Source organism: Sesamum indicum, linkage group LG13, assembly GCF_000512975.1.
Source record: "Sesamum indicum cultivar Zhongzhi No. 13 linkage group LG13, S_indicum_v1.0, whole genome shotgun sequence".
In the NCBI taxonomy this organism is placed as follows: domain Eukaryota; kingdom Viridiplantae; phylum Streptophyta; class Magnoliopsida; order Lamiales; family Pedaliaceae; genus Sesamum; species Sesamum indicum.
The window spans coordinates 911,972-936,079 of NC_026157.1; the positions used below are offsets into that span (position 1 = coordinate 911,972).

Sequence of the window (24,108 nt, forward strand, 5' to 3'; positions counted from 1 at the left end):
AAATAAAGTAGTAATTTTTTTTATTACAATCTAAGGATTACATAATTCTTTTATGTTTGAGAGATGTATTTATATTTTTTTAAATAAAAAATATTTATAATTATGTCAAATATCAGAAAACATAGCTATAATTTACTCAAATTTTTTTTGTCAATAATATTTTATTTACACATTTAAACTTAATAAAAATATTTAAAGAAATTCTGATAATTATTTATTTTCTTATTCATATAATTAAATAAAAAAAATTAAATTTTCCCCGCCCAAACACCAAAAATTTATTTTTCTAATATAAAATAATTACTTGTTTCAGGACGAATGCATCTCAGTTGACTCTGAACGCGGAGAGGAAGTAAAGTCTTCCCCTTCATCCTCTTATTCTTCCTCCTCCATTCAAGAAGGGAGAAATTCACAGAGAAGGAAATGGAGGAGGAGAATGACGAGCGGTCTCCTCGGCTGACAGGCGTAGTCATAATCACTCTCCCCCCACCAGATAACCCTTCTTTTGGCAAAACTATTACTGCTTTTACTCTGTCCGATCATCATCCTCAATCCCCTCAACTCGACCAACCGCAATCAGCCCCTCAGGCCGGTGAAGCGCAGACGCCGCTGCAGGTCGTACCGCAGAACCATGGCCCTCAATCGTTGTTTTCGTTTGGAAGTCCCCGAAGAACCCTTCTGCCGGTTCTGGGCATCTCTCTGATCGCCTTGTATATTTGTGTCTCTATTTCTCAAGAAGCCTTCTTCCAGTTAAAGGATGAGCTAGGGAGTGAGGATGATCCTCAGAAGAACAAGTCTCAGCATACATTTATTTTCACACTGTATCAGAAGCGTTATTGGGGCAATAGTGGCTTGGGAGATTTTGAGCTTAAACTTGGAAGACTTACTAGTATTGACTCTCGATCGTTCTCGGAGGAACTTGGTGATGAGCTGAGTCGTGGAAGGATCAACCCGAAAACGGCGTCTACTGCATCCAAAATTGATGTTACTGATGTTATACCTGTTGGGGGTAACATTTATCCTGACGGGTAAGTATTTGCTGAATGTGCTTTTATTTTACACTTGTGTAAGTTATATGAGCATTTTCTGGTCGCAATTTTCTATGATCTTTCACTTTGATGGATGTCAAATGCGTATGTTTTGACCCTCTGTTGCAGTTTTTGGATGTGTCTACTGTCTTTTTGAATTTTATGCACAAAAACTTAAATAAATGACAAAATATTGTACTATAATCAGACAGGGTTCCGCAGAAATATAGATTTCTATATAATTTGATCCCTAGTATGGTTTGCTGTTAGAACAAAATTTATGGTTATCACAGATAACAATGTGAGATTAGGAGATGGTGTTGTCATGAAATTGTAAGTGATAACATGTGGAGGAGATAATGAAAATAGTGACAGTGATATCCTTTTTTCTCATGGGCAGAAGAGCAATTCTTCCTGTTTTTGATAGTTGTTCGTATTAAAATAAGATCTGAGCTAACTTGGATTAAAGATGGTAAAAGCTGGAGTAAACTCTGTAATTATATGAATTTAATTGTTAAACTAAATAGCTTAGTTCACCTTATTGTTAAACTAAATCCAATACCCACTGAAATGTTAATTCAGTATTATAGTTGTGTTATATCTTTTTCTCTCAATGAGAGTATTGTGCCCTGGCAAGAATCTTTGAGTTGGACCACTACCACCAATATATTTGTGCTTTACTTTGCTAAAGGGTCCTATTTGAGTATCCTTTCTGGTGGCTGGGGTCTAATTTATTGTTGCATGCTATCAAGATTCCTTTGGTAATTTACCAAAAACAAGGTCTGCAGAACTTGGTGTATGCATAATTTACATCTTTTCTCTACATCTTGGCTTCACAATTTTAGAGTATTGCTATTGGTAAAATTAAATAACTACCCATCAATTGGTGCTAAATTCTTACATCTTCCGAAAATCCAACAAAGAAGTTAAGAGCTGTGCCTTTTTTAGTGTTATAACGGTTTCTATCTTTTGCTCAAGGAGCTGACTCAGCTGACCATTGCCTATGATGTCGTGGGATAATAAGACACTTTACGAGGTTAACTCCTTGCTGCAAATTTGTTGCAGGCTGTATTATACATACTTGCATTTTGGGAATCCTCCAAGACCCTATTTTCTTGATATGGACACCGGCAGTGCCTTAACTTGGATTCAGTGTGATGCTCCATGCACTAGCTGCGCTAAGGTAATCCCTGTTGTTTTGTCGATCTTTGCAGTTTCATTCTCTTGATATTTGCTGCTACTATTATTACGGCATTAATAGTATCTTCATCTGCTAAAGAAGCTGCCACCACTTCTCTGATGACCATTACATGAAAAATGGAATGCCAAGAAATGCTAAAATAGGTCCATTTTCAATAAGATAATTGTGGCATATTTAGCTGCCACTTCTATATTAATCGCCATATCATGGAAAAGGGGAATGCCAAGACATGGTGAAAAATAGGTTCATTTTTGAAAATATAGTATTGCCATGAAAAGGATTGTTTTATTTGGAACAGATGGTATGTTGCAAATGTTTGCATGGGGCTTCAGCTTCTGCAAAATGCTGAATCTTAGCGATTTTAGGAAAGTGGAGTAGTTAAAGTGACTAACATTTGCAAATTCATGGAAGAAGTAGTAAAAGAAATGGGAAGAGAATTTTTGGTAAAAGATCTCGTACTTCATAATGTTTTGGGAAAAATTCAAATGCCCCCAATTCAATTTTTCTCTCCGTTCTCCTTATTTTCTATTTCTTCTCACTTTTTTTCATTTTATCTCTTCCTGCTTTATTCTTGCTTTTCCTTCCCCCACTTTTTTCCCATTCTTCTCCTCCTTCTTTCTTCACTACCAGTTCTCTTCTTTCTTTCGTCAATGGGCACCGGCACCCCCCCCTGCTTAGTAACTTTGCTGCAAAGCTACCTTGTCACTTTTGCACACCTACTGTCCCTGCAAAAATGTTAAGGATAATAATTTCCAATTTTGTTTTTAACAAAATCACAGAAATGTCAGAAGCGGGCAGAAGCGAACCTCTTGATGCTTCTGACAAGTGGGTCCGATTTTCTTTTTGGACCATTTTAAGTAGAAATTGGTGGCTAAAACATACCCAAAATGCTTTATAGAAGTCAAAAGCGGGAAAAAAAAAAAAAACAAAAAGAAGAAAAAACAGCTTAAGAAAGCTGTTGCAAACAATCCCATTCTCACATTAAATGTCATGAAGAGGTTGGCTGAGACTTCTCGAATAATAGCTTGAAATTTTTTCTCTGTCATTTCCTTCTATCTCCAAAATTTTATATGAAAAATGGTCCTTTAAGGCCACCGTGACTATCTGTATCATAAATTTGGACCAGTGCATGTATTTTGGATGCGATCTGCTTTGGAAATTATATGAGAGAAATAGGTCCTTTTCCACCTCAGATTACTCTAATTTTTTAAGCTTGTCACATTTTAATAACGAAACTTTAGTGATAAATGTGTTGCAGGGAGCTCATCCTTTTTACAAGCCGGTGAAAGCTAACATTATACCGCCTAAGGATTCTTTCTGTGTTGAAATTCAAAAAAATCAAATAGCTAAAGACTGTGACTCGTGTAACCAATGTGATTATGAGATAGAATATGCAGATCATAGCTCTTCCGTGGGAGTGCTTGCAAGAGATGAACTTTATCTAACCGTTGCAAATGGGTCTTTGGCCCAATCCAAAATTGTTTTTGGGTAATGTTATTTATTCCTGGAATCAGTGTACTTTTGTGGACCTACAAATCTTGAGGTTTATATGGTTGAATTATGTCAGTTGTGCCTATGACCAGCAAGGTTTACTTTTGAACACATTGAGGAAGACAGATGGAATCCTTGGACTTAGCCGGGCGAAAATCAGTTTGCCATCTCAATTGGCAAGCCAAGGAATCATAAAGAATGTGATAGGACATTGCCTTGCTGCAGATGCCCGTGGTGGCGTGCCTTATTGGCAGATGGCGTGGGTCCCCATGCTTCAGAGCTATGATTTGTGAGTGTTGGATTTGGAGAATTCCATTGTGTTCTATTCTTCCTTTTCTTTTTTCTTTCTTTTTTTTTTCACTCTGGAGGTCAATATTTGTCATAACCAAGTCTTGGGTGTACCTCAATATCAAGAGAATCTTTCATTTTATTTTAGGGTGTAATTACATGTAAACCTTGTGTGACTTGGGAAATTACATCTAGTACCCCTTATATTTGTTTCTAACAAATTGACCCATCATTTAGTCAAAATTCACTGAATTTATTGATATTAGCAAAAAAGTTGAATGAAAATCCATATTTACCCCCGATTGACTTATTTACTTACTTATTATGTGTTAAACAAATCTTTTATGACCAAACTATACCCTTATGCATCTTTACACACTAATGCATATGGGGAGGTATATCTCCACCCTTATAAGGGTAGTTTGACGTGCAATAAGTCATTGATAAGTCAATCGGGGGTATATGTGGATTTTCATTCAACTTTTTTGCTCATATCGTAAAATTTAATGAATTTTGATGGAGGTATCTGTTATTTATTAGATAGAAACAAACGTTAGCATTACTAAATATAACTTCCCAAACCATAAGGCGGGTCTATATGTAATATACTGAACCTCAAGGGAGGGCAGTGTAGTTATCCCTTTATTTGATGTTATCATTATCTTTGATACACAAACTTTTGCATAACATGAGATAGTGGCATGCACAATGAATTAGTCTTAGTTTATTATTGGTCTTCCAGAACTCGGAGAATGTAGAGTTTGTGTTATGTTTGCTGCTTTTGTTTGTACTGTCAACCTAATATTCTAATATCCATGTTTATCTGCATCTCTGAGGATCTAGTTTCAAAACATTATCTGTAAAATTGTTTTGCGTGTCTTGATCTTTTTGCTGCTTCACTCAAGCGGTATACAGTTTGTAATAACAACGAGCATTCTATGTCCAGGAATTCTTACCAGACAAATATAGTGAAGGTGAGTTATGGAAGCAGACAAATTGGATTAGGCAATGTCAGGAGTGGACAAGGACGTTTAGTTTTTGACACTGGAAGCTCCTATTCGTACTTTACTGAAGAAGCATATAATAATCTGGTCGCTATAGTAAGTAAATAGACATTCTTTTGAGGCAGTCTTAGAATTGAATAAAGATACTATCTTTGTTCATCCACATCTGTTTCTTAATTAACCTGTGATTGCAGTTTAATGATATTCCCAATGAAAGCCTTGTCCGTGACATGTCAGATACATCATTACCCATTTGTTGGCGAGCCAAATCCCCTTTAAGGTAGGATATGTGAATTTGATTGTGCAGTTAGCAAAGATTGGTGGCCCCACCTGAGCAGGGGGGAGCCATGGGTCTCTCGTGACATATTGGTTTCTCAACTGTTATTCCTAATTCATTACGTGTCTTGTAGTCTGAAATATTTCTTCAACAACAAAAAGAGATGGTATAACAGAAACATGTTAAACAAATGGGCAGCTCTTGCTGAGATGATGTGCCTGATCACTGATGCTGCCTATAATTATAGGATCATCCTAAACAGCTCAGCTGTGGGTAATGATGAAGCAGCTCTGTTGGGGGATGATTTGAAATGACATAAATGATGTGTAACAATGTTACAGCTTCAAAATTTTTTAACAGTCCTTTGTAGTTCCTTTTGGTTAGTGTGATCAACCCTCATTTCTCTTTTTTTCTTTTTTTGGGCAACTAAATTCTACTTCAATAAATTGTTTTCCTTAAGTTACTGGTTATATGTCAATTGCGAGAGTACTATTTTTTCAGTTTGAGCTCGTGATGCTGCTACTTTGTAGTGGATGTATTTATTTATGTTGATTTAGTGTATTGTACTTCCTGTCGCTGTCTGCTATCCAATTACACACTTAACAGCATGAATCATGTTATGCCTTTTCCTTATCTTTCGATTTTGAGAGGGCCTACTCAATGGTATCTCCTTTTTAGATCTGTTGAAGATGTTAGACAGTTCTTCAAACCTTTAAACCTTCAGTTTGGAAGCAAGTGGTGGATCGTCTCAACAAAGCTTCAAATTCCTCCTGAAGGGTACTTAGTGGTGAATGTAAGTATTTTCTTTTCTTCCATATATTACTTATGCAAGATTTTTGCATCACATTGAAACAAGACTTCTTCTGCCGCAGAGCAAGGGTAATGTGTGCTTGGGCATCCTTAATGGAAGAGAAGTACATGATGGATCCACTTTTATACTTGGAGGTACTGACCTTTAAATAAAAGGGGCAGCTATATTTACACTCCCCCAACTAAATTATAGAAACCACCCCTATTTGTTGAATAGTTATAAGTGCTGGCACCTCCTATTAGGATGTTTCAGTGTATCTCTGTTGGAATTTTGTATGAGATGGGGCTGGATTCATGTGCTTGGGGCTTTGATTGTATCATCGGTCTTGAGTCTCCAGAATGGGCCTTGCATGCATTGGGTTCATCAGTTCACCAGAAAAGCTTAAGCTTATGTAGTTTTTTTGGCTCATTCTCTATTTATTCCCTTGCATTTTTTCTTTCACTTTCTATGTGGGAATACTTTTCCCTTTTTCTTCATTTTTCTTGACCCATACAACGATCGCTTGGAGGGTGCATCATAACAAGGAGTGTTAGTGTAATCATTCAAACAGAAATGGTAGTTTCTGTAGTTTAACCTTAGTTGAAGAGTGTTAATGCAGTGATCCATGAACAAAAAATGCGATCCCTTAGAAAACTTCAACTGTAATTCTCAATAAATGTAGCACAACTACTGCGACATCTTAACAAAATGGGGCGTTTGTGATAGAACTTGAACACTCTTGGGATTCACTTGTACATTCTTTTACTGTGGCAATATTATCTCATTCACTTTTCTTTGTCTTCTGATGCATGTGCTTGCCTTTACAGATATATCCTTACGTGGTCTGCTATTTGTATATGACAATGTGAAGGGGAAAATTGGGTGGGTTCGATCAGATTGTGCAAGGCCACGAAAGTTTGTAACTGATACTCTATACTGACTCAGTTCATTAGAATCAGGCGACAAGTAATGTTCCATCAGATTCTAGCAAGCCGGTACAACAACGAGTCTTCTCCTTGCTAGAAAAGAAAAAAAAAAGGAATTCTTGTCCCACTATTTTCTTGCAATGTCTACTATTTTATTTCTGTGTAACATAATTCTTAGTCACAAAAAAAGGGTAGACATTATATAAAAGTTTTGTATAGCAGGTTTTAAACCATCTTGTGGGTTGTCCTAGTATTAATAAGTTTATAGTGGTGTTTGCAAAATAGCTGGAGCACTCATCAGTTCTTTTTTTTTTTTTTTTTTTTGTAAAATAAGTTGCTTTTTTGATTTACACCTTTTATGTTTGAACTGTTTAGATTAAGCTGGTTTTGGTCAAAAGCTACAAGTTTCTTCCTACTGTTTTGTAGTTTATTATAAAATTGTAAATAAGAAGTGTATTTTTTCTTTTCCGAACACTTGAATTCAGTTTTTGTTACACTTACGAAACATTCAAATTTTATCTTTTCCAAACACTTGAATTCATTTTTCTTTTAGTTTAAGGTAAATTTTATTAATGTAAAACAGGTTGTTAGAATACAAAACATCGAGGCAAAGCCTCACACCAGCTCAAAGTTTCACGACTGGAAATGCACAGGAGGTTCAGGACATGAGTGTGTAAAGAAGCAGTGGTGTTAATGTATTCCAGTTATTTTCCAAATCCTTTAAGTGACAACTAGATTACCTTGTGAAGTTTGTGAAAGGTTAAGACCAAGTAATCTATTTCTTACTTGATCTATCACAAGATGTGTAAGAATCAAAGGATTCCGATAATGTAGCTAAATCGACACTGGTTTCTTTCAATCCACAAGTAATAGACAAGAGAAGCAAGTAGTGATCGATAAGTTTCCACTCCGAGTGTGGCCATTGGAACCTAACTTCACATTAGCAGGTTTGCAAACAGTACTTAGAATATGTGAAGTCAAAGAACATTTTCAATTCACAAAGAACACAAGACCGTCAATGTGTGCAGCTAAGGTTTGTTCAAAGTGGATAAACGTTCCTGAATAGCAAGCCATGAATAAAGGAATTCCGTGGGATTTTAATCGGTCTGCCCATCAAAGTATGACAACTGATAACTTGTGCTCTCCGGACTTTATAGTTGGAGCGCAGAGGATGTTGAGAAAGTATCATTATTAAATTTCCAAACTATCGAATTAGGCTGTGACCGTAGTGTTGGAAGGGACTTCATTATCTTCATAACATCAAAAGTTGTATTAGAAACCCATACTCAAAAATCATTCTGGATTACAGTTTGGAGAATTGCATGTCCGTGACAAAAGGACCACTGAGTTATCGATGAATGACGATTCCAAGTGGATCGACTCCCATTATCAATGTTATACACAAGCGCTTGTATGATATCAGAACGAATTTTCAAGAGTTGCTCCCATCCCCATGAACTCGGTGCATGCTAACTGTCCAAATTGACTTTCATCACACCGATATTGTCTTGCCCACTTCACTCATAAAGATGTGGAAGCAATCTCAATGACCTCCCCAAGATGTCGGGTCCTTAGGGTCTTATTTATAGGAAGCTCTGGTCGAATGTCTAATCTTATCCACCCATCTCCTTAGGCTTACGAACTACATACACGGCACTTTTGCAACACCACCATTAGTATGCCCTCTCTATACATAATAACCTTCTTAGCCTCTGTTCGATCTCCCTTTCGATAGAAGGAACACAATAGCCTACAAGTACATTGTAGAAAGGACTGACCTGATAAGTTGTCCTCGTATAGTAACCGAGAATCCCAATCATTAATTTAAAAGTTAAGTTCATTGATCAGTGACCGACAATCTCCTTTCGTAAGTTGGGATGTTATAAGTGGAACACCCAAGTATCGAATAGGGCAAGAGCCAACTGAAAATCCCATTAGTTTTTTGGGCTCCTGATAATCAACCAGACTTTGAGAAAAATATCATGGTTTTCCTCACATTAGCCTGTAATCCTGAGTGTTTAGAAAAATCAAAGAGCCCTGATTGAGCATAGTTAAAAACGATTCATTTGCTTCACAAAAATCCAATAAATTGTTGGCGAATGTAATCATAAATAATTGAAGTTCCACACATTGCCAATGGTGTTGGACCAGGTGAGCCTTATGGGTTCTCCTTTACATACCTGTATGTAATAGCTCCATGACAATAAGGAGACATGGGGTCTCCTTGAATTGCTCCTTCAAAGAATGCTCATGGTTGTCATTGATGCAAATGGATTAAGAAACCGTGCAAACACATTCTTTGATCCATTGAACAAATATTTCATGAAACCTTACAAAAATATATATATATATATATATATATATAAACCCAAACATTCGCAATGCACAATAAAGCAGTTCTACTCTACTATATCATATGCCTTTCGTAAGTCCACTTTAAGAGCATGCATCTTCACAAGATTTATCTGATTGTATCCGTGTAATAGTTTCCTGAGCAAACATGATATTCTCGCTGATTTTCGCCTTCCCAGGATGAAAGCATTTTAACTTCCATCGATTATTTTATGGAGCACAAATTGACAGTAATCTTAGCGATGATCTTGTACAGTTTATTGCAACACGATATATATTTGCCTAAGACCCGCCATTACCATCATAGATTGAACCTTGGCTACCAATGTTACTAAGGTCACATTGTCTTGTTTAAGAAGTCGTCCTGTTTGAAAGAATTGTACAACAGAAGCAACTATGTCATCTCAAATAATCGGTCAAACACCTTTGGAGAATCTAGCCGAATAACCATTAGGTCTGGGTGCTTTATTACATCAATGGAAAAGACAACCTGTTTGACCTCTTTCGACCGATTAGACCTTGCACGACGCCTCATCCCAGCTAAGAATACTTGGTAGTGCAGACTTTAAGGCCATAAGATCAATCTCCCTCGTTAACGTTACTCCTTCCGATAGATTCATAAAGTATGTAATAAACCCCCTTTCAACTTGAGATGCATCACTAACTGTTTCTCCCAAGGAGGTCTGATTCTTCAAAATTTTCTGTGTTGCAATCAAAAGATAACTGAGTGCATTGATCACCATCACGTATCCACTGTATTTTGGCTTCTTGTTGTAACATAGACTGCTCCTGTTCAACCACATTAACATATACCACCCCACATATCTTGCAATAAACTGTTGGGTGTGGGAACTCTTGTAACAAAGTTTGGACTTGGCCAAGATAGTGCCTCGCTTCTTCCACATTGATTGATAAATCCTCATTCTTCCTCCTCGTATGCCAAAAGATAGGTTTAAGTCGCTTAAGTTTCATAACAACGGCATACATATGAACCTGGCGGCGGACTATTCCCACTTTTAGCAGGGAATAACGGCTCCAAAAAGAGGGGAAGAAAGAGATATTTTTCATGGCAAAACTGTTCTGCCTTTTCTCATTACTCAGCAAAGGTAAACACATTTTTCAGAGTTTGATCCTCTTAACACAAATTGCTTAATTAATTCCACCAAGCTAACAACTTTTGTCTTGTCTCCCTTTGCTTTATTATACTAGTAATAGTCATTTAATTTTGTAGGCCTGGTGAATTGTCTATGGATTTTCTAGTGGGTTTCTCCAGCATCTTGGTACTGTTGGGCTGCACCTGACTCTCCCTCGGGCCCAAGTCCGTATCACTGCCCGGTCTTTAGGAATGACCTTGCCCCCAAGGTCGAATTCTGGAAATGACGATTGGAACTCCAAGGCGTTGATCCAGGCTGCGTCGAGGGCGTCTTGCCCTTCCCATTGGACCAAATACTGCTTGCAGCCACGGGGTTCCTCAAAGCGGCACCGCAGAATACATCGGGAATAGTGAGACCGAGAATGAAGGGGAGAATCGCTTGTGGCTGCTCCTACTGTTGAAAGAAGAAAAATGAAATAAAGAAATAAGAGAGGTGGAAAATAAAAAAAAAAATTAGAGAAATAAAAGAAAGAAAGAAAAGAAAAAAAATGGAAAAGATAAGAAGTGGAAAATAAGGGGTGGTTGGCGAAAGCAAAAAAAAAAAGGGAAAGAAAAGGGGAAGAAAGAAAGAAGAAAGAGAAAAGAGAAAGAAAGAAAGGAGAAAGAGGAAAATAGAGGAGAGAGAGAGAGAGCAACGGTTAGGCGGCGGCGAGAGAGGTGAGAAGTGGTTGGCTGCAATTGTAAAAAGAGAAGATGAGATTTGGGGATATAGGGTTTTGATTTTTGATTTTTTTTTATATATTTAAATATAAAATAAAAATATAAATAATAAAGGAAAAAAAGAAAAACAAAATCTGTGAGTGTGTGTATGTATGTAATTGTGACAGATTAGGTGATTGAATTAAGCGTGAGCATGCCTAGCTCCTAATGTCATACTCCCTTGTTTGACAGATTAGTTGGTCAAGTTAGGTGTGGGCACGCTTAACTCGACACATATATGTAGTCCTTGACGCGGGGAATTAGTTCTCAAGAACTTATTTCTTGAGCTCATTCCAACTAACAATAGATCCCAAAGGTAAGGAGTAGAGCCAATCTTTTGCTTTGTCGCCCAATGAGAATAGAAAGGCTCTTAGCTTGACTTGTTCTTCGGTGACTCCTTGGGGTCTCATGCCGAAGCACACCACATGAAATTCTTTGAGGTGTTTGTGCGGGTTTTCACCTGCAAGGCCACGAAAAGTAGGAAGTAAGTGAATGAGGTTGGATTTAAGTTCAAGATCAACATCTAAAGTAGGGTATTCAATGTAGAGAGACTGTTGATTTAAGTCAAAGGAAGTTATCTCTTTGATCGTTCGTTCCGAATTTTGGGCCATGACTTCGTTTTCAGAGTCACTAAACGTGGGCATGTCTAACTCAAAATCTGCTTTTGGTTTGGAAGAAGTAAAAGCCTCTTCCTTGTGTTGCTTGGTTTCCTTTCGGAGTCTATGTATGATCTTCTCAATCTCTAGTCAAATTCAAGTTCACTTGTACGAGAAGAACGTGGCGTAAAAATCAAGTAACAAGAATAAGTAACAAAAAAAAATTAATTTAAAGACACCAATTCCCGGCAATGGCGCGAAAATTTGATGAGTGTCGAATCTACAAAAAATAATTCCTATAAACACTTTTGTAGAAGTGTGAGTAGGGTTGAATCCACATGTATTGGTTTTAAATTAATACCATAAAAAATGAAAATAATTAGGAGGGGGGGTTTGATTGTGAAGAAGAATAAAAATAAAAATTAAATTAAACTAACGAGCTAATAAAATTAGAAGAGGTAAATGTAAGAGAAGGGTATTCCAGTTAAAGATATATTATGCTTAATTCCACGGCGAATCATAGATGCAAAGATAATAATCATTTATGATAGATGAATTGGTTATGGCCATTGGTACGACCTGACGACCTCACATTTCCTTACCTTGTGGATAGTCAAGGAACGTCCGTTCACTAAATCCCTAATCAGTAAACAACCTTGGGAATGTCCTCAAGATTTAATTTACCTACAACATTAAGAGAAATGCCCAATTCTAACCAATAAATTCTATGAGGATTTATTTAAGTTAGATTGTGCATTCCCCACAATATAATCGAAAACTTCTACATAATCAATTATGCTATGTTACCACTAGTTATTGAACTAATCAAACAATTACGAATTTGCAAGTATAATTGGCTAGGGAAATATTCTTGATAATAAATAACTGTACCTATCATTCATAAATCAGATTATTTGTAATAAAAGCACAGAGAACAACACAAATATCAATATGAATGAAAGTAGAAAGCATAAATTAGATTTCATAACTTGTTGGAATTAAGCATTCACCAAGTCTTTAACCGGAATTAAAAGATCTAGCCTAGCATGCTAATGAAAGAACAAATAAAAGAGAAGAGAAAATAATAGAAAAATGCAGAGAAAATCTCCCAAGAGTGAGAGATTAAAAATCCAAAGATGTCCATATGGTGAATTGCATCACATATATATATATATACATATATATATATATATTAACTAGTTACCTAATTTTACTATGATTAAAAATGTAGATTCCTAATTGAACTAAAAGACTAAACGGAATTAAATTATTATCCTAATTAAACTTCTCTAGCAAAAGGTGTTCCTCATTCATAAAAAAGGTAGTCCAAGCAGCTCCAAATTCTTGCCAAAAATTGAGTTTGAATCTTTATTTTCTAGACGAAAATCTGCCAGTTAGGTGTGGGCACGCCTAGTCGTTTCTTCAAATTTGTCCAAATTTCGATCTTAGAGCCCATCAAAGTTAGGGACGAAGATGTGATTGTTAAAGAAAACCAGTCTATGGCAGGGTGAAAAATGAAGCGGGGAACTCGCATTCTGCTGTAAAGGAGAAACTAGAGACATACCAGCGGGATGGTCAGTGTAGTACCTATGGAGTTTCTCAAAAAGGGCCGAGGTTGCGGTGGAAACAGCCGTAAGAGTAAGCATCGTGGCTAGTGGGTGGTGGGATAGAGCATCGACAACTTTGTTGTCGCGACCTGGTGTATGATAGATGTCAAAATCGTACCCCAAAAGCTTGATAAGCCATTTCTGCTAGGTTGGTATTTGAACTGGTAAGCCTCGTAAACTCTTTTGATCGGTGATTATGTGAAATTTGAGCCCTAATAGGTATTGACGCCACTTGAGCACCGCCTTAGTTATCGCAAACATTTTCCTCTCATATGCCGATGAGACCTGCATCCGGGGGCCCAATTTCTTACTGAAGAAGGCGATGGGGTAACGTTGCTGCGAAAGAACAGCCCCAATGGCCACCTGCAAAGCATTCGTGGTAAGATCGAACCGAGAGAAATCAGGTAAATGCAGCACGGGTAGTGAGAGCATAGCCACCTTGAGAGCGGTGAATGTTCTTTTTTTTTTTTTTTTGGGTAAAGGTAAATTGCATAAATAGATAAAAAAAGAAATACAACAACACGGTTCAAGCAATCAAGGCCCCGTCAAACCAAGGGATCCTCCAAAGTAGGTAAAAAACACATGTACTAACTGTTGAGGAGAGGGTATGACTAAGTATCACATGTCTAATCTCCTCAACTACAATTCTAGCAAAGTATGTCACATGTACGGCTAGTATGCTGAAAGATCCGTTCATTTCATTCTTACCACAAGTGCTAACAATGCTAACAGTGTGTGGTATGAGGCGTTGATGACGTGCTTCCCTCTCCATTTAAGCGACATCCACTCTACGTCAATATTCCACGATCGAATAGGCCATCGGACCTGTACGGTCCTCTGAATATCTGCAATGTACTGATGAACATAATGGCACTGAGAGAATAAATGCTCATATGTCTCAGAGAGAGAGAGCGGTGAATGTTGTAGCAGCGGCCAGTGACCAATGGAAAGTCGACCCCTTCAAGAGATCTGTTAAGGGGTTGGCTAACGAGGCGTACTGACGAATAAACCGTCGGTAAAACCAAAATAAATCAAGAAAAGTCCAGAGGTTCATTAACGACTGCAGTGGAGGCCACTCTGCAATGGCCTGCAATTTGGAGGGATCAACCGCCACACTCTCGGTAGAAATGATATACCCCAGATATTCGATAGAGGGAACACAAAAAGTGCTTGATCAACTTGGCAAAAAAAAAGTTAGCATGCAGAATCTGCAGGACCTGTTCAAGATGGAGTAAGTGAGAATCCCAACAATTACTATAGATGAGGATGTCATAAAAAAACACCAAGACAAAACGGCATAATAAGGGGGGAAATATGTCATTCATGACCGCTTGGAATATGGACAGGGTATTCGTGAGTCCGAACGGCATGACAAGGAATTCATAATATCTGTCAATTGTACGAAATGCAGTTTTGTGACAGTCACAGGGGCCACGAATTTGGTGGTACCCCGAGCAGAGGTCCAACTTCGAGAAAATGGAGGCACCGTATAATTCGTCGAACAGCTCATCTATCATCAAAATGGGGTAAGGGTCACTGCATTCAAGCCTTGATAATCAACACAAAAACGCCAAGTCCCATCTTTTTTGTTAATGAGGAGAAGCGGGGACAAAAAAGGCCTGTTGCTAGGCCGAATAATCCCCTCATTGTAACATTTCTGAAATCATGCAGGCCATAACATCTTTCTGAAAGTGAGGGTAGCGGTATGGTTTGATATTTACTGGAGGCTGATTTGGAAGTAGATGTAACCTTTGATGCCTTGTCTCGAAGGTTCTCGACTTGAAACGTTTCAAACCCGACCTTCAAAAGTTGGTTTTAGGGTTGTCATCATATGCGCAAACCAACCTCATTAATTGTTAAATGGTTTGTAGGCTTTGTCCGTAATAGACACATAAAGCAATAAGTTAAATATGACAAATATGGCCAAATGAATCTACTTTATTCATGTTATTCAATATTATAATGAAAGAAATTGGTAAAACAAATTTTAAAATGGCGAATCAAATTGACTTTCTGATCACGTATTCTAACACGTTAAACGTTCGTCGTTGATGAAATACAACATTCATGGCATGAATGCATCATTTAGCGCAAGTCTCTACAAAATTTCTCAATACCCATTCTTGAGGGTTCTTGACTTGAAAGGTTTTACACCAACCTTTGGAAGTTCATAGTCTCCATCAGATAGGTGATTGAACTTCTTTAATTTAACTTATTTGCAATACAGTAATAACATATAATATAACATGACCAGAAGACCAAAGAACAAACTATATCCATAATATTTCACATTGCGTGAATAAAATTATTAACATTAGATTACAAAACAACCAATTAATTGACTTTCTGAACACCTACGCTAACAATAAACAAGGTCATTTGCGCGGTAGAACATTCATTAAATTTTTAACAAAATGGCCACATGCATTGCACATGGCCATAAAGCACGTTGTTTTGACACCCAAATATTATGTGAGTCGCACATTTTAAAACTAGAGTTAAGTTCAGGAGTAAAACAGAATTACTGTTGAAAGAAAAAATAATAAAAATAAATAAAACCTATTCATCCCAAATTGTTTTTCCATATATGAACTCTAACCCTCTAACCTTAAGCAAGAATCATCCAAAATTAACCCCACACTATGAATTAATTCATCCATTATTTCCGAAAGAGATGAAATGAAATAATCCGACAAGCGAACACTAGTCTTCAAAGAAATTGCACAACCAACCTGTAAATAGGAACATCAGCTTACAACGATTTTTCGAGCGTGCTTTTGTATCAACATGGAAGTTGCCAACACAAAAAATGGCATTAATTCTTGGTACAGAGAAACAAGATTGACACATGAAAGAGTGATCTTTCTTTCAAAGATATCGAAATCTATACAGAATATAAGAAAGCACCAGCAAGATGTATTAGTCGTGCAACCTATTTATCTGAGGTCTGAGACCCAGCAGCTGTTTTACAGATCGGGCAGCTATTTTTCTGCCCGAGCCACTGCCTTATGCAATCGATGTGATAGAAGTGTCCGCAGTTCAGCTTCCCCATCTCATCATCTAGCTCATATTCCTCCTGCAACAATATACAAAGTAAAGAAACATGAGCAGTCGAAAACAGGACAGCGTGAGAACTAAGTTCCTGTACAGAAACTGAAGAGAGAGTTGGCAAAGAAACCTGGCATATACTGCATTTCTTCTCCATTTCTGAGGCAAAATGCAATGGCAAATCGTCCAACATTGCCAGTTTGGTCCTCCTCACGCAGCAAGCTATCTCATCCTCCCTCAGTCCAGTGCTAACATACCCAATCCTGTCACCGAGTTCCAGTAATTCCTGTTTATCCCACCGAATGAAGACATTTTAATGATATAAAATTTCAGTGGCAAACATTTACAGGAAAACTAGATAAAACAACGGTGATCCACCATTCACAGACATATACCTCATATGACATGTTATCAACATCAAGCCTCAGATCCCTGTATCTGTCAAGCCCATCCGATCTCCCTCCCATCAGCAGACTGTTTTGGAGCATTACAATCTGCAAACAGAGCACAATGTAAGTATCAAAAGCAACTGTGAGAATGATCTTCCCTTGTTTAACTTTCCAGACGTAATACTTTTGTAACATATTCTTCAGTTGATATCAGCCAATGATAGTTCTGACACAAGTTTAGAAGTCACACCTATAGAAAGATGAAAACAACAGTTGATCATGCATTACATTAAATTTTCCTTGTCCCAGCCTTTCACTACATAGGAAAGACCAATAATACAAAATGTGGAAGAAAATGTTAAACCTGGTCACACTAGAAAAATCGAGTAGAATGCACACATATTATAGATCGCATCCACATGGTAACACTTTTCCAGCATTCACTCGAATGGTCTTGTCACTCTCAATGTTCCAACCCAGTTAATTTTCTTTTCTTTCCACAAAATTAAACGTTTTAGAGAGTTAAGTCCGAGCATGCCAAGGCCCAATGCTTTCAAACAAGGTTTACTTCACATGGAAGGCAGTCTAAGAAAGACAAACAAACACTTCCAGCATTGTTCTTATATCTCAGAGAAATATTAGGCATTTCAGTGTATTTTCTTCAGAAGCATCTTCTTATTCAGTTAAATTGATGTTTTAAGATAGTCAACAAACATCAATATTAAGTTTCAGCCCCACAATATTGGGCGTCTTTCATAAAAATTTTGCTTCCTGATAAGTTAGCAATCTCCAGTCTTTTCAAGACTATACTAATTCCTAGATAAGTGGCTACAAACTGAAGCAAGATTAGCCTGCAGTTAATAGATGAACAAATTGACCGGATTTCTCGCATATTCAAATGAACCAAGACATGGCAAGTTCAGTTTTCAGCTTGTTCCATGTTGTTAACATATCAACCCTAGTTACGAACTTTGGGGTAGTAAGTGAAAGTAGTTTGAATTCTAGGTTGAGTATTGAATGTAGTAATTCGCCAGGACATTTGTCTTACAGAAAATAAACAAATGCTACAGTGTTTTCGTGTCTGTTTTCTTTCATATACCTAGTCAAATCTGTTTTACCTCTCTTAGAGGTTCACTAATAAAGTTCTAAAATCCCTCAGTGATGCCATATCTCAGGCACATATGACGCTCAAACTAAAATAAGAACCGGAAAGTATTGCATACAGGGCAAACTCATCTTAAAGAGTGGCATTGCTATATGCAACATGTTGAACATGTCTCTACCATGATTGCTTGACAAAAAATTTAGACTCCAACAGCCGCATCAGACATTGCAGACACTTGGCAATATGCATATCCACTAAAATGACATGTAATTGGAGCTCAAATACCCTCAGGGTTTAGCACAGCAAGATAACACAACTGTACAAAAGCAAGAATTAAGCTAACCTCAGCAAGCCCTTCGCGGAAACCATGTCTGACATGACGATGATGTCTGGACCCAGAAACATCAGACCGAATACGAGGGACCCCCAAGGCAGTTTCAGATTCTAGGAAAGGATTGTCCTCAGGAGTAACCATTCTCCTCACAGTATACGACCGCTGACAACAAAAAGTAAATTGAGGCCAGTGTATTACATTGGTTGTAAAGCAACAAAGTCCAAAAATTCACACTTAACAAGAAAGGCATTGAAAGAACCAAGAACAGACCCGATAGTGTAAAGCATGGAAAGAAACACCATATTAAAAGGCATGAATCTAACGTGAAGAGATCCAGCTAGGAAAAAGAGTAATCATTACAAACCAAGAGAAACAATCTGGATACGTGTACAAAACAATACACACTCATCTAGTTATTGAATATCTAATGTAATAGAAAATCGGCTAAACATGCTAAAACAATTAAAAATCAATCTATTTGGTGCTCAAAGAATGTCAACAGTAACATTAAACCTGTTGTCACACCGTTATTGCAAATTCTACCCAAAGATATACTTGAGTCGACATCTGAGCGCAAGAAATGGTACAAATCCCTACTGAGCGCAACATTGGCATCAACAACCAGTGCAAAATCAAGATCAACCAAGAAAACAGAAAAATAGACGCAAAGGCACACAGAGCGTCCAGAAAAGATACCCTTTACCATAATGTAATCGACATCATTAATAGAATTTCACCCACAAAGACACCCTATCATACACTAGTAAAAGAAAGCCAACTATAGTCGACAGGATAGAAGCATAGAATAAAAGAAGAAACACATAATTACCTCCCTCTGACCAAGGAAAATCCTGTCAACTCCATCAACTTTGCCTCTGGGAGGCCTCCTTGAAACAACACAATCCACAGAAGCAGCATCAGTAGTTAGCCCCATACCCGGGCCGCACCAAACATCAGGAACACCCACACAACTAGATGACAATGCCAAAGAAATCGATGATTGTGGTGATGGGTTACTGTTACTTATGGCAGCAGCGGAGCTGTTGTTGTTCATTGGTAGCTTGTCGTTGCCACTTTTCTTGGTCTTAAGCCTCTTCTTTTTCAATTTCTTGGCTTCCCAATTGGCCGATGTTCTTATAACTGCAGGCACTGAGACTTGAGAGGAGGCAGTACAGCCCAGTCCTCTGAATGTAGCTGAGGAGAAATTCTTTTTCTTGGAGGTGGTCTCATTGATTGGGCCGGAGGAAAGAAGGATAGAGGAAATGGTGGGTCTCGAACGAGAGGAATTCGGATCTCTATCTAGATTGTGGCTGGTGGTGGGCTGGGGAGGATTTCTGGGCTTCCTATACCTAACGTGTTCAGCCATAGTTGAGCCGTCGGCAACCACCACAGGATGGCTGTCCGGTGTCGTCTTCAGAAAGAACCAACTGGTTGGTTGCGCGTGTGAGTTCAAACAACAGTTGGGGGATAGAAGGGAGGAGAGAAGTGGGGTGTAGATTGAAGGACTTTCAAGAAAGGAGTTTGTGAATTAGAAAAGAAGTTCTCAACTTGTGTGTGTGTGTATGTGTGTGCGTGAGAGAGAGAGAGAGAGGGAGAGGGAGAGAGAGACAAACAACTGCGTTGCGTGTGTGGAGAAAAGGGATGACGAAGAAGGAAGAGAGGTGGGGTGGGGGTGTTGATGGGAAAGAATGAAATTTTTGTGAATTATAAACTAAGTTTTTGAGTAGAAGAGAGAGAGAGGCACAGTCCATCTTTTTTCTTTTTCTTCTGCAATGGTTAATAAATTTAGACAGTCAGCACAAAATATTCATTTCTATCAAATTTCATGAAAATATTATTCAGTATTATCAATATAATTTTACCAATATACTAATAAATCGAACCCAAATTTTATTGAATCAAATCGACCAGCCTTATATCTCATAATACAGACCTAATGGGCAATTGGGCATGAATCTTGTCACTGTATCCCGACCAACATACTAGTAAATTAAGCTCAATTTTACTGGATCAAGAATTTTATCAATCGGCTATCATCATCCAATAAAATACCCACATAGAATAAAGAAAAATTTCAATTTACCCCTCTGTGATATGAGCAAAATAAACAAAAAAAAACCCTGTAAAAAAAGTAGCAAATTATCCTTGTGTTTGAAAAATAAAGCAAATTACCTCTATCTAAAGCATTAATATAAAATAATTTGCTTCATTTTTTAAAATATACGGATAATTTACTAATTATTTTTTCGCAGTATTTTTTTTACTCATTTTACATATCTTAGGGGAGTAAATTACATTTAATCCACAAAATAATAATCTATGCACCTTTAATAAAATTCAAACTCACAATATTAAAAAAAAAAAAAGCAAAGAATTTAACACTTTTCATCATCAACACACCACCATTTCTAGTCCATGGAATAAAATGGGAAAGATATCCACAAAATAGTGATAGAGAGAGGAGAGAGAGAGAGAGGAGAGAGAGTAGAAGAAAAGGAGTTTGACAAAAGAAGAAAAAAGTGTGCTTAATTGGTGGGAATGGGATTTCTAAAAAGTGGGAAGTAGATAAAAGAAGGGGTAAAAATATTCTGAGTCTTTATTAATTGAGTATTTTTGGAGTTTTGTTAGAGTAGACTGAAGAAGCATCATTAACTTTTCTCTGAATTGGTTAGGTGGGCTCTGCTTTGTCTTCTTGCATCTTATGTGGGTGGGTCACCCACTGTCACTATATCATAATCAAACACTGCTCACAAATACTCTACTCTCTCTTTTCTTCTTTAATAAGCCTTAATTATACTTATACCCCATATTTAAATATAAAATTACATATATTTTTTAAAAAATTAAAATTATATTTACATTCTTTCGAAAATTCTTCCTTTAGGGTTTGAAAGAGAAAAAAAAAATTACATAAATTTTTAATTTGCGTCTTATTTGATGTTTTCATGTATATTTTATACTTTGTGTGTGTGTGTGTTCAGTGAGGTTAATATTTTTATAATTTATTACAAAATTATTATTACACAAGTATGTAAAATGAGAGGTAAATTAAAAATATATGTAAATTTTTTTGTAAAAATCAGTATTTTTTTTAGAGGGGATCTAAGTATAATTAATTATAATATTAATGTACTCGAAATAGCGTTTAATACTTGTATATTGAGTTTTTACCTCGAATCAAGTTGACTATCAATACCGTTTTAATATAAACTAATACCGCTAAGAGGGTGTTTGGCTAAGCTTATAAGATGTTTGTGAGCTTATAAGTTGTAAATATTTGTTTGGTTAATTTTATTTTTAAAGAGCTTATAAGTTCTTAAAATAAAATATTTTTGAATCTTATAAGCTCTTTAAATAAGATAAAAATATCCTTATCCATATACTTACACATACATCCACACACACTATCCTTACTCTGTCTTTCTCTATCCCTCACACACACACACACATTCTAGGATTAATTTTTTTTTTTTTGCTATTTAATTTTTTAAATATTCGTAAAAGAGAAAATGCTTCATTACTTAATAATAGATTATTATAGTTAAATAAAAATAAGATTGGTATTGATAGTGATATTATATTTACTGAAAAATATAAATTCAAGATATTTTTAATCATACGATTAGAAATTATCAGTGCATTAACTAAGAAAATATCAATTATATATCTATATTAGTATTCGACTAACATAAATGTAAATATATAATATTCTTATTCAAAAGTTTAGGTAATAATTGTTATGTAAAAAGATTATCTATTAAATTTTTATTTAAAATTAAACTAATAAGTACTATTTATAAAAGTATTTTAAAAATATTTAAAACAAAATATCGCAAAAGATAACAACTTATTTTGATTTCAATGGTATCACGTCCATTGTAGCTATTTTATCAATTAAAGATCTTATTATGCCAAACAGCCTAACATTTTAAAAATTTTAACATCTTACTTTATCCAAAAACATTAAAAATAAATAAAATCCAACATCTTATAAGCTCGTAAAATATTTTATAAAAATGTAAGAATCTATAAAATATTTTTAAAAAATTAGCCAAACACCCTTTATGTCCCCCTCTCTTAGTTTAGTTTATATTGCCAAATACTTTCTTCATCTATAATCTTAGTCCGTGAATGGGACCACATAAGACCATACCATTATAATTTATTTGAAAATGGTATTTCTTTTTATGAAAAAATGTTAATTAGGTAGTAATTTATTTAATTATATTCATTTATAGTTTATACATATTCAATATGTGCATTTGGTTGAGATTTTTAAATCATAAATGTTATGGGTAGAATCATAAATCACTTAAGAATAAAACTTGCATAAAGTGATGCATTTATAAAATGATTGTCGTGTTTTATAAATACTAGTAAGAAATACGTGCATTCCACATTATTAATAAAATTTTTATATTATAGTAATATATAAAACAACTATAAACAAAAATAAATTAACTAAAATTTAATAGGTATTTTATAAATAAAAAAAAATATTATTTTGACATTGTGAAAGCACAAGTTAAAAATAAAATATTTTTTCTTCATTTAAATTACTATTTTATATTATAAAAATTATTTTCTTTCTACATGCAATATAATCTTTTATAGTATGAGTAAACATGAAATTCATATAAGTAAATTGAGACCAAGATAATTGTATACATACATAACAAAGCATAAAAAGAAAACACAACATTGCATTATTACGATCTAACGTGAGCAAAATATATGGTGCTCGAGTACACTTAAAGTGGAAAATGGTAAAGTAGAATGCTAGGAACTAAGACAGTGGAAATGAGTGAAAAGGTTCCTCATTTTTTGTGTACAAATGAGAGATTGATATTGAAATAAAATTTTAATGGTAGCATGAAGGGTCAAGTTGTTGAATGTAGGCTCAAGTTGTAGTATGTAGGTTCAAAATATAAAAACATGTCTTCTCCCATTGGCGAAGCTCTATATTTATAAGCAATTCTAAGTTGGTTGGAGAAGATCACAAATTTGGGGAGCATAATCTCTAAATTGTTAGATGATGTAGAGTCCTCCTTAGATTCGATGGAGAGTCCTTAGTGGTTGGAGGATCCCTTCAGATTTGGTGGAGGGTTATCTTTTGACGGTTGGAGACCCGCATTTCTTCGAGGGTGGTTGGAGTCCATTATGGATGAAGGTATCTTTTAGAAATAAAGATATCTTCATGAATTAAGGGATGTAGTTGAGGAGACGCCTTCTCCTACCTCGATCCCGAGCTTTTAGATTTTGTAATACCTATTAGTCTGCCCACTTCCTCGACCTCTATAACCACCTCTTTGAGAACCAAAATCCTTAAATGAAACAGTACCTCAATGTTTGGAAATAGAATGAAATTGCTTGCCAATTTCTTCCGTTTAACCTCAGCAAAACTCTTTCCTAACGATGTCTATTCGGCTCTCAATGTTCTTACGTTAGCACACTGTAACTTGGAGGCTTGATTGTCATTTTTTCCTGAATATCAAACCTCAAACCCTTTTCAAATTTGTCCCTCCTTAACTCTGCAGTGTTTAGATCTTCTAGAGCATACTTTGATAACCTCACAAATTGCAGTTTATAGTCAACAACAAACAAGTCATGTTGTTTCAATTCAAGAAATTCAACCTTGTGGGCTGTATTTCTTGGCAAATGCCTTCAAAAAATCATTCCAAGCTAAAGTGCTTGATCGACCCTACTCCTTGGAACATATTCCCACAGCCTAAAGCATCTTTCTTCAGAAGGGACACTGCGTACCTCAATTTTTTTTTAGAAGTACACTTCTATCTAAAACTCTTACCATATTTCTTAACC

The 24,108-nt window shown here is 36.1% G+C and overlaps 2 protein-coding genes and 1 long non-coding RNA gene across 3 annotated transcripts; 2 read left to right on the forward strand and 1 right to left on the reverse strand.

The window, feature by feature from the left end:
- Positions 314-7,287, forward strand: LOC105176029 (aspartyl protease APCB1). Its single transcript, XM_011098703.2, has 9 exons — positions 314-1,028; positions 2,094-2,211; positions 3,488-3,717; positions 3,797-4,009; positions 4,955-5,108; positions 5,207-5,292; positions 5,968-6,082; positions 6,162-6,234; positions 6,907-7,287. The coding sequence occupies exons 1-9, from the start codon at positions 424-426 to the stop codon at positions 7,017-7,019; spliced, it is 1,707 nt and encodes a 568-aa protein (XP_011097005.1). The 5' UTR covers positions 314-423; the 3' UTR covers positions 7,020-7,287.
- Positions 9,414-11,241, forward strand: LOC110013069. The gene is made up of 2 exons (XR_002288234.1): positions 9,414-10,463; positions 10,589-11,241. It is a non-coding gene; the product is annotated as an uncharacterized LOC110013069 (long non-coding RNA).
- Positions 16,117-19,981, reverse strand: LOC105176030. Its single transcript, XM_011098704.2, has 5 exons — positions 19,118-19,981; positions 18,298-18,450; positions 16,856-16,954; positions 16,591-16,746; positions 16,117-16,488 (listed from the first exon to the last, which is right to left on the reverse strand). Exons 1-5 carry the CDS (start codon positions 19,652-19,654, stop codon positions 16,345-16,347), a joined length of 1,089 nt encoding a protein of 362 aa, XP_011097006.1. The 5' UTR covers positions 19,655-19,981; the 3' UTR covers positions 16,117-16,344.